This window comes from Argentina silus (genome assembly GCF_951799395.1).
Source record: "Argentina silus genome assembly, chromosome: 3".
NCBI lineage: Eukaryota > Metazoa > Chordata > Actinopteri > Argentiniformes > Argentinidae > Argentina > Argentina silus.
In genome coordinates, this window is record NC_139657.1 from 19,384,593 (window position 1) to 19,396,182 (window position 11,590).

At 44.1% G+C, this 11,590-nt stretch overlaps 1 protein-coding gene across 1 annotated transcript in view; it reads right to left on the reverse strand.

The window, feature by feature from the left end:
* Window positions 1-11,130, reverse strand: part of LOC310802052 (neural-cadherin-like) — a gene marked incomplete at both ends in the record, with an annotated part of 54,409 nt that extends 43,279 nt beyond the window's left edge. The window contains one exon of the mRNA XM_083666307.1: window positions 10,128-11,130. Coding sequence (XP_083522433.1) covers window positions 10,128-11,130 — 1,003 coding nt within the window. The remainder of the gene's footprint in view (window positions 1-10,127) is intronic.
* Between the last annotated feature and the right edge of the window lie 460 nt (window positions 11,131-11,590).

Consider the following 11,590-nt stretch of genomic DNA (forward strand, 5'->3'; position numbering starts at 1 on the left):
AGTCTGGCTGCAATGATTGTCTCTGGGTGGGGAGTGGCCTGCGCCAGTGGGCGGGTTGAGGCAGGGTCGGCCTGGTTGGCAAAACAAACAGGGTCTGTATACATGCACATCCTGCCATGAGTCATTTCTTACATAATATTATTATTATTATTATTATTATTATTATTATTAGTGTTATTATTATCATTATTATTATTATTATTATTGTTGTTGTTATTATTAATAATAATATTAATAATAATAACAATAAGAAGAAGAATGTAATGTATAGAGACAATAGGAAGTGTACAGTGTACAGTATGTGGGGAGTGTAAAGTATTTCTCAGTGTGTTGTGGTTCATTGGGAGTGTGTGGTGTTGTGTGTGGTGTTTCGCTGCTGGACTGTTGTGTTGCTACTTCCTGCTGGTAATCCTCTCCCTGGGTGATAGCTATATAAAGCTTCTAAGTGGCTTGCTGGTATAAAAAAGTTTCCTCAAGTACTCTTCTCATACGCTACCCACAGTCAAAGGACACAGGGAGGGAGTGTGGGTGGGAGGGAGTGTGGGTGATGAGTGTGCCTGGGTGTGTGTATAATGCACCTACATGTGTTACATGCAACAACAAAACAATCCATGTAGAATAGGAGAGCAGAAAAGCACAGCAGAGGATTCAGATATCAAATGTAATTAATTTCAAAAGCTCAGCATATGGATGCAAAGATACGCTGCCTGCTGCTTCCCCAAGCCTGCAGAGGAAAAAACATGAAGCAAATATTTCAATTTAGTACTTAAGTAATATAAATTGCAGCTGCAAGCATAAATACCAATGAGAATATACTAGACTTTTTTAGGAGAGCTCTGCTCCTTAGTAGTCCAAGTTAGTTGATGGGAAGTGAATTTAAGCACACCAGGGAGGAATTAAGGCACATTAACCAAATGTTTGCAGAGTTAAAGAAACTCTATTTAAAGTCCCCTCTGTGAGCCTAAAGCACTAGTGATTCTCAACCTGTCAGCACAGGATCAACACAGTGAAAGCTCACAGGGCTGAAATCTATTAATTAAAGGATCCATCCTCTGTACATTCTGTACTCAGTGGCTCAAGCCTCCATACACACACGCACACATGCAAGTACACACAGGCGCATACTTTTATGTGCACACTCACTCTTTCTTTCTTACATGCATGCGCGCACACACACACACACACACACACACACACACACACACACACACACCAAACATACACAAACTCACACACGACCTACCAGTTAAAACACAAAGCATTGCATTGCACTCCTCCTGGCAAGGGAGTTACTCTAAAAGATATGAAATATATGTGTATAACATCCTCTATAAGAGGATCTCATCTAATGGATAAAGACATACAGAATGCAAATTGCTCTATCCCTTTAGCCTTCCTCTGTCCTCCATTATGTGTTTAGAAAGAAAGGAAAGGAGAGTGGTAAAGAGATTGTCGTCCTTGAGCACATTCAGCCCTCCAGCTGTTATCACACTAGCAACCCTGAGGTGGACTGGGAGGGCTGGCAAGTCCAGTGAGTTCATAGAAACACTATTCACCTCAAAAGAAAAGATACTGAAAGTGAAAACATTTTTTTTTTCTGAGGGAAATATATAGGTCGAGGTCTTCCTTCTCAGCTGAACCAGATTCAATGTTACAGTTCCAGTTGGCAAATATTTGCAGCAGTTTCTGGAGCTCGAACCCTAACCAGCAACAGAGGTTTTGTTCATAACACAGGCTTTATCTGGTCATTACTCTCTATCTTAGGCTATTTGTTGGTGTTAGCGTGTTTCAAAGGGGCTCTCTCTCTCTCTCTCTCTCTCTCTCTCTCTCTCTCTCTCCCTCTCTCTCTCTCTCTCTCTCTCTCTCTCTCTCTCTGTGTGCTGTTGTGCTCTGCTTTTGTTAGAGGGGTAATTTCTGTGTTATTACGGTAGCAGGGTAATGATGAGGAGGGGGGAGGAGGGAGGGGGTGGGGGGTTATTGATGCCCGACTCTCACTGTTGTTTCCAGCCCCTGAATGGGGCCTTAATGGAGAGTAATGGGGCTGTATTCAAACAGATGTGCCCGCTCCAGAACTTTTCTCTCTTTCTCCCTCTCTTTCTCTGTCTATCTGTTTGTCTCTCTCTCTCTCTCTCTCTCTCTCTCTCTTGCTCTCTCTCTCTCTCTCCATCGCTGACTCAGACGGATGCTCAGCTGGACCATACAAAGGCAACAGGCACTTTGCTGCACACCCTGAATGAGCCTTGCTACTATAAGGGATTTGAATGGTGTGTGTAGTAAGTATTTACCTCATGCTGCAGTATTCAGTTGTGTAATATTTACATTAAATTAAAATAACATAATTCAAACATTGTTTCCTTGAGTAATCAGTGGTAGCATGTTTCAGTGTTTGCACCACATAACAGTTTTTCCAATAATAAGCTATGATCAATAACATCAAAGGCTGCACTGAAATCTAGTTATACAGCTCCAATCATCTTATTATCAATTTATTTTAGCCAGTCATCAGTCACCTGTGTCAGTACAGTACATGTTGAGTGCCCTTCCCTGTATGCATGCTGAAGGTGGCATTAACTTGTTTCTAGAAAAATAGCATAAACAATAGTTTTTCCACCTCTCCCACACTAACCTGAGCAAATTCCAATCAGCAATCCTTCCGCTTTCATAATGTGGTCCTTTATAGAAGAATAGGATGGTTCACTGTTCAATGTTGTCATTTCACTGAATTTGTCCACTTTACCAGTGAAATAATCATTGAAATGGTTGGCTATACCAAAAGGCTTTGTTATAGATGATCCATCAACTTCAATGAACGATGGAGATTAATAGTTTTTTCTACTCATAATATCAATCAAGGTATTACAATGTATTTTTCCATTGTTCTTCATCATTTGTCTTGGTTTGGTATAATATTTTTTTATTCCTTTTCGGTAAGTTTAGTCACATCATTTCTTAATTTGCAGTATATCAGGCAGCTGAGCAGCCAGACATGCTTGTCATAATCTTTTGCTGTGTGCTACAGAACAGGGCTGAATACCAGTCTGACAGCACCAGTAAGAATTTGTCTGAGGTGCCACTGAAATAGCACCCTCTCTCCACTGGAATGTGAAATTATTTCAGCTCCTTACTCATTATAGGGCTTAAAATGCATTATAGTTACACATTTATGGAGCGCCACGCCGTTAATTAAATTTCCCCATTCACTCTCACACATTTTTATTAGCATTATCAAGCACACTGTACTGCAGCCTGCTTGTAGGGAGCTGCTGATTATTACTGCACTCTAACTTTATCTATACCATATCTATCTGTTGAAAACATTATCTATATATCTATTTAAACGACTGTACCCAGCTGCATCAGAGCCCTGTACCACACCAGCTGTTTCCTGTGCTGGTTGCTGACCTCCATCCCTGTCTCCATTTTCCAGTGAGTTGGTGATTGATGGGGATGTCTGGGGAGCCCCCCCCCCCCCCCCCCCCCTAACCCTAACCCTAACCCTAACCCCCCCCCCCCCACACACACACACACACACACACACACACACACACACACACACACACACACACACACCAGCCTGGATAGGAAAAGACCAGACAAGAGCCACAGAAGGGATTCACACAGAGTTAATGGAAAAACACTAACAGTGTATGGGTGAGACAGCATTCATCTATCACCAGAACTCGATCACCAGAGTCTGGGCCCAGTCTGTTACTGTGTGATTCTGGATGAACCACTCACTAGTGGTCATCCTGTTAGTGTATAAGGAACAGTAGTGTGTCCAACATTGGAAAAGGTTTACGGTTGAATAGATTGGTATGCAAGAGGGAATACACAAAAGAACTGAGAGTGTCGGAGTTATGAGAGAATGCTAGCCACTCGCCCTTATCTCTCTCTCTCTCTCTCTCTCTCTCTCTCTCTCTCTCTCTCTCTCTCTCTCTCTCTCTCTCTCTCTCTCTCTCTCCCTCCCTCCCTTTCTCTCTCTTAGCCCCACTACCAACTGCCCACCCACCCACCCTACCAACCAACCTACTAGCTGACAGAGCATTCACGCACGCACGCACACACACACACACACACACACACACACACACACACACACACACACACACACAGCATGTGTCCATGTGGAAACATTGTTAATGTGGAAGCGGAGAGGATAAAGTCCTCATTTGGAGTGTAATCCAGTGAACAGGCTGTGCTGTGGACTATCATCTCCCCTCACACATCCAAATCTGCATTAGCAGGAAGCCAGCAAGATTAAACGAGATCAATGCTTATCACCCCAGGCAGCGGAGGAGAGGGGGGACATCCACACCCAACAGTGTCAACGCCACTGAGTCACTGATCACCAACTTGTATTACTATATTAGGGTATGACCAGAGACATTATACAACAGAAATAGATAATAACTCTCTCTTATTTACATCCTACATATCATTAATAATAATGGACCGTAATGCCCTAAATCGATGATCATCCCATATTCAAACACAACAATATTGACGCATTATCAGCGGCATATAATGATGATACATGATGATCTGGTACTCACGTCCTAATATTAACATATGAATCGACACATTATGACTTAAATATGTGATTATTCATAAAGCACCACAGACTGAGAGATGCATCCTCAATTAAGGATCTGACAGATGCAGTCAATGTTCAGCACCAGAGAAATCCATCATAAGCATCTTAGCTAGCGCACATCCATGCAACTACTGTAACGATTAAAATCACTTGATTAAAAATGCAATCTCTCTCCTGGGCCACTCCAAGGGCAGAAGTAATTAAACAGAATTTGATATCATGCAACATTGATATTCTGCAAAACAGTTCTTCTAACCTCTTGATACAGTTTTGGCACCAGAAATCAAGAGTTTCCTGAGAGCATTACTGTTTGATCAAGACCTGGATTACTCTATATGACGTAGCCCTAAGCGCTCAGTTCCAGGTCTTGATCCTCATGAGTGAAGTGTGTGTGTCCACTGAAAGCCTGACCATGACTAATGACATCCTTCTCAGGGAGGGCATCATAAGACTATGAGGACCATATGGTCGTACTAGTCCACAGCATTACACTCCCCCACAGTAGAGATGGAGAGAGGAGGACCAACCACGTCTGCTAGTTCTACAGAGAACACAGCAAATTGGCAGTCGGACCACGATTAGAACAATACACACTTACAAACACACATATACCCACACACACACACACACACACACACACACACACACACACACATAGAAACAGACAAAGACACAGACACAGTCACACACACACACACACACACACACACACACACACACACACACACACACACACACACACACACACACACACACACACTGAGTCTAACTGGGATCAAAGGATGCCGGGCTAGTTACAGATGACCACAGACACGGAAAACATAACAAAAGCATAAAAATGTATTCCAACTGAGATGAGAACACAACAAATGGAATGCAAATCAGGAACAAAAGTCTAGTTCAAACATCCGCCTTTGTGGGCTACAGGACATCATGGTCAGTCAGTCTCTCTCTCTCTCTCTCTCTCTCACGCTCACACGCATGCACGCACACACACACACACACACACACACACACACACTCATGTACGATTGTAAGCACGATACACAGCGTACTCATGATGTGGTTCTTCAGCCTTCATTTCAGCATCAACAACACCTACTCCAATCATTAGGCAGTCATAATATGGCTGTAGCAAATGTACATAATGACTAAACCCAATGATGGACATAATTTGAACAACAAGTCATTCAGACTAAGAGATGCTCTATTGTTTGCAAATCATGTGGACTCCAGCTTCAGAGATGCTTTGTTTCAATCAACCAATTTTTGAATCTGCTGAAAGTCTCCCTTTTCAATTTCTTTTGACTGTTCATCTTTTGACAGAAGTCACTTTTATATACAGCACATGGCATTATGCAATTATTGAAATTATTTTCTCCAGCTCAAGTTCATAGCATGTCAAAACATTTCACTGAGCAAGCCATGTACATTTTCTGCAGCAAATTCTCTTTGTTCACAGTTCACACACACACACAGACACACACACACACACACACACACACACACACACACACACACACACATACACACACACACACACACACTATCTGTACTATGAACTATCTGTGCCGTGTATTTATCTGTGATTCTTTTGGGTCCACAGAAAGTTGAGCTGCAACCATTGTTATGCTCAGTTAATTGGACCGCCGGGTGCAAAGAGGTAGAGAAATACGAGACCAAATAGATAAATAAACACAAAGCGTAGAATTCCCCCGGTAGGGCTAGAGCACCAACTCCAATTTTCCCTGCTCAGTCTGGCCTGGCCTGGAGTGTCTGGGACGCTTGATTCATTACAGGGCTACAGGACACTTCTATCAGGGGTTTAACTCAATCACCAGTCCCCAATCACACACCTAACTCTCTGTCAGTTTGTAAACTATCAGCAACAGTCCATAGCCGGCCATTCCTGAACACATAAATTGTGTTTAAAGCGATGTTTTGTGACTGGAACAAACAGTGTTTGCTTAATCAATAGCACAAAATCAATTCTACCCTCAGGGGAAATGCCACAGGGAGTATGTGGAGCATTTAAAGGTGATGCTGAAGCAAAACTCAGTAAACAAAAACATTTCTGTAATGACAGCGAGAACAGGGTGTGCTCCTGCAACCTAAGGCTCTCTCTGGGATAATCTCTCTTTATCAATGTGTGGACTGCATTCCAAATCTAGGCAAACTTCACATTTTTTACTTGACACATGCAAATGCTCAGAGCACAACGCACCTCCAAATCTAAGCTAATCCAGTCAGTGCTGAACATGTAATTATAGACTCGGAAATTAATGTAAATTCATACAAATTAATTTACTTTAGAACCCTGTGACAGAGTTAAAGCACCACAGGTAAAACCAATAATTTCTGTAAAACCATCTCAGTTAAAGACTCATTTATCACCCAGCATGTAGCATGAGAGTGTTGTGTGAATGTGTGCCTTTGGAGACACTCAGACGTTTACCCCTGGCTGTGTGTGGCTCCCTGGCATGTCCTGGCTTGACAATGTCTGTAGTAATGGACATAAATAATGCAGTGCCCCGGTCTGATAAACTGCCTGCCCTGTACCCATCCTCATGGCACCGCACTTCTGTCTCCTTCTCCTCCTCTCCCTCCTCCTCCTCTCCCTTCTCCTGTCCTCTACCCTTCCTCACGGCACATCAACTTCCCCCTTCTACTGTCCTGTAGATTTCCCTTCTCCTCTCTGTCCTCCTCCTTTCCCTTTTACTGTCCTGTACCCTTCCTCCTTTCCCTCTTCCTCCTCTCCCTCCTCTTGCCCTCCTCCTGTTGTCTACCCTTCCTCCTTTCCCTCTTCCTCCTCTCCCTCCTCTTGTCCTGTAGGCCTACAACCCATGCTCCTGGCATGGCACCACTCTCCTCCCCCTTACTCTGTAAGCCTACACATCCTCACGGCACTACCTCTCCCTCCCCTGGAACTGTAACCTTCATAACAGTACTACACCTCTCCCTCCTCCTGGGCATTGGATGAGCACAGTTATGCTAGAGTGAATAAGACAGACAACTCAGCAGGGATGCATGTTCTTTTAACACAACCAGTCAACACAGGCACATCACAGAGCAGGAATAGAACACAGACATGCTTCTGTGCTTCTGAATGCACTGAATTCAAGCAGAAAACAGCTATACATTTCAAAACAGGGTCCCACCCAGGAAGACAAATGCACACACGAGGATACACACACGCATACACACGCATACACACACACACACACACACACACACACACACACACACACGCACACACACACACACGCACACACACACACACACACGCATACACACACACAGTTTCTACACAAATTGAATAAATGGCGAAGCATTTTTGTGAAATTGTTTTCTAAATGAAACATACATGCCCCAAAGTCACAAATTACACATAAAATGAGATCAGGTCTCTTCACAATTCATTCCACATCACAGGGGGAATATGCAAATATAATAGTTGGGGGGGAAACCAGCGGCAAAAGGAAAATTGGATTAAAAACAGCATGAGGCAAGGAGTTGACTAGAGAACCGAAGGACTCATACAACACAGGCTGAGCTGAGGTGATTAAGGCTAAGACAGCTGAAAACCACCAGGCCCACTGGTGTTGAAAGGCATGGGGAACCACTCCAACCTCCCCTCCACCTCACAAAGTATTGTCCTGTTTGTTCAATACTTGTCCAGCCCTTTCCAATATGAACATATATTGGCCCAGATGTAAGAAAATGTCTTGGAAGAGAAAGGGCAAATTCTGTTCCGATAAAACTAAGCTGTTCATGAAAGCAAAATCTTTACAAAGGAATGCAGTTCCCTGGGCCTCTTTCCAACACAGTAACTTACCAGTCTCTCTGGTATCATGACCTGATTCACAGGCTCTTCCTGTCTCCCCTTGCTAATGCCATAACATGTCTACCATGATACAAATATACTGTGCTGTTGTAGAGGTGAGAATCAGCACCAAGGACAGCTCACCCTGGATCTCATACCTCGAGTTACAGAGACAGACCGACAGACCGACAGACCGACAGACCGACAGACCGACAGACAGACGCACACACACAAATACACATACAGAAACACAGAGAGAGAGATAGAGAGAAGAGAGAGAGAGAGAGTAGAGACAGAGAGAGACAGAGAGAGAGAGAGAGAGAGAGAGAGAGTAGAGACAGAGAGAGACAGAGAGAGAGAGAGAGACAGAGAGACAGAGAGAGACAAAGAGAGACAAAGAGAGACAGTGAGAAACAGAGAGGGGGGCATGTGTGTCTGAAGAAAAAAGACCAGGCGTCAAAGATGCAGCAGTAAGGATTGCGTCTGTCAAGCCACAGACATAAAGGACATGACAGAACTTTGATCGAGAAGATGCCAGATAAATGACGTCATGTGAGCCTCAGTGAGAGAGGTTGTGGAGGGCTCTGCTGGAAACATCCATGTCTATTTCTATGTTCCAAGAAAGATATATTTATGATGAATGCCTATTCACAGGTATGCATCCCATACAGTCAGACAAACTGTGATAGATACATGATGTGTATGCAGGCTATTCTCACATGTCACATATTCAAGACTGGCACAAAGACCAAAGCAAATATTTGGCTGCCATGCCAAAATGATTCCTGTGGGAGCCCATGCCTGGGGGCAAACAACTCTACATGCTGTGGGATTTCACAGTTTCTCTCTCCCTCCAAGAATTCCAGAGGTTGCCTGACCGTGTCAGTGCCACTCTAAATCCCTGGGAGTGGATGAGACCAGGATTAAAGGGCTAAGCAGATGCCAGCAGATGAGAGAGAGGGAGAGGGAGTGATTTAATGCAGGAAACAACTTCACACAAAGTTCACAGCAGCCTACGTCTATGATGGCTGTAAATCTCAATTAACTGGAGTCTGAAAATCTATTTAAAAATCAATTACATGGGCGCTTAGTGGCGTAGCACGCTAGTGTGCATACCACATAATCGCAAGGTTCCTGGTTCGATTCCGACCCTCGACATATCTTGCATGTCATCCCTCCTCTCTCTCCCATCCTTCCTGTCAAGCTCTACTGTCTCTATTCCAATAAAGCAGAAATGCCCTAAAAACATATTTAAATAAATAAATAAATAATCAATTACTACATCAACAATATTGAATGTGTATTTGCCCACAATACACAATAGTTGAAACCATATATGCTTGGATATATCAGTACAGTAATATAAATGTAAGCCTAAATTAACAATTTATTAACGCAATGTTTACAATTCCAATTCAGGTAATGTGATACCCAATGCATTATGCGCACCTGTTGCATGTTCTACTCTATTGTGACACATCTGGGTATAGTCTAAGTTTTGCTCTTTTGGACATTACTGATGGACGGTGACTTTGCGTGGGAGACTTTCTATCCAGCTATCCAGATGGTCATAATATACAATACGGGGCTATTAAAGTGCCATATCATGCATGCGTAATAGCAATTTTCCATTATATTTGGCTTTTTTGCATTGAATTGCCACTGCAGCTATTGCGCTATTGCAAATGTATGCATTTAACTGGTACACACCTCGTTTATCCTGTATTTTAACAGTGATTTCCACGAAAGGGTCAGTCTCTCTGTCCAGCCGTCTGGCTATCACGATATCCCCGCTCTCCCGCCCCACGGTTACGGGGGTAATCTCTGATTCTGGGTAAACCAGCTCAAAGGTGGCTGCCTGGAACCTCGCAGGACTCAGGCTCATTACCATCGACCCGATGCTTGCAGCCTCGGACACGTTGAGGAAGATCACACTGCCTGAGTCCAGCAATGCCCTGGCCATCCGCCCTGGCCTGTCCGACTCGTCAGACTGACCAGGGCGCAGCGAGGACCATTGTCGTGGACTCACTGTAACCTCCACAACTTTACTCTTTCGAGGGGGCCAACCGTGATCTTTTGCAAAAACATAAAACTTAATTTTTGATGGCAGCCCCAGTATAGAGTCCACCAGTAGAACTTCCCCAGATTTTGGAACCACATAGAAACTGGCGTTTTTTGGGATGGAGAGGTATGTCAGCTCCGCGTTCTTTCCACTGTCTGCGTCAAATGCCTCCATCCTGTAAACGACCGACCGGAGAGGAGTCGTGTCATCTAAACTTATTTGAAGGTCTGCATTGCGAAAAGTGGGTTCGTTGTCGTTGGTGTCCAAAACGTCCACTTTAACCGAAGCAACCGCGAAAACAACATGGTCCGCTGACACGCACGTTTGGCAACATAAACCTATACTCAGCAAGTATCCAGAACGCTCTTCTCTGTCCAAAATCCTGGAAGTCCTGAGCAATATATTTCCCCTTTTGTGGTGGGCAAAGACGCGGAAATCCTCGCTGCCGTTCCCATACAGTTTCAAGTGCATTCCCGATTCTGGACACCATTTTTGCGCGTCGATGCGCTTCACTGGAATGCTTAGTCCGTTGACTTTTGATGCGATAGGTGAGTTCTCGAATACATGCCCATGAAAGAAAGGCAGTCGTTCATCCGTTTTGTATCCAAAAACAAACGTCAGGAGATATGAGAATAAAATGCCCCAAATCATGGTGGTGACGAGTTATAGCCTACTACAGGGTGGTTCAGGAGTTGTGGCAGCAAATCATTCAAAAGCAAATATATAACTCCTCTGAAAGCTCCAAACACCTCTCACATATCTGTCCGTTATCTCATCCATTCACCTGACGCCGTTGAACTTTCACCTCCTGCACCACCATCCTGTCAGATCTGTCGCCCTGTTTGTCGCTGTTCCGTTCAGCACTGCGTGCTGTCCACCGCTGCAGGCAGTTACAGTTGCAGTTACAGACTGTTCGCACACAACGTTCAGTCCTTGCGTACTGGACAGCGCCAAGCGCGGGGGCGTGGCGCACAGGGACGGAATCCTCGGAGAAGCCCCACTCCATGTGACAGTCAAAAGGCAATTAGACCAACTCCGTTCCAATGCGGCCAAGGCGTCTGCGACGTACAACACCTCTAACAACCGTGAACCATTGGGGTCTCTCAGTTAT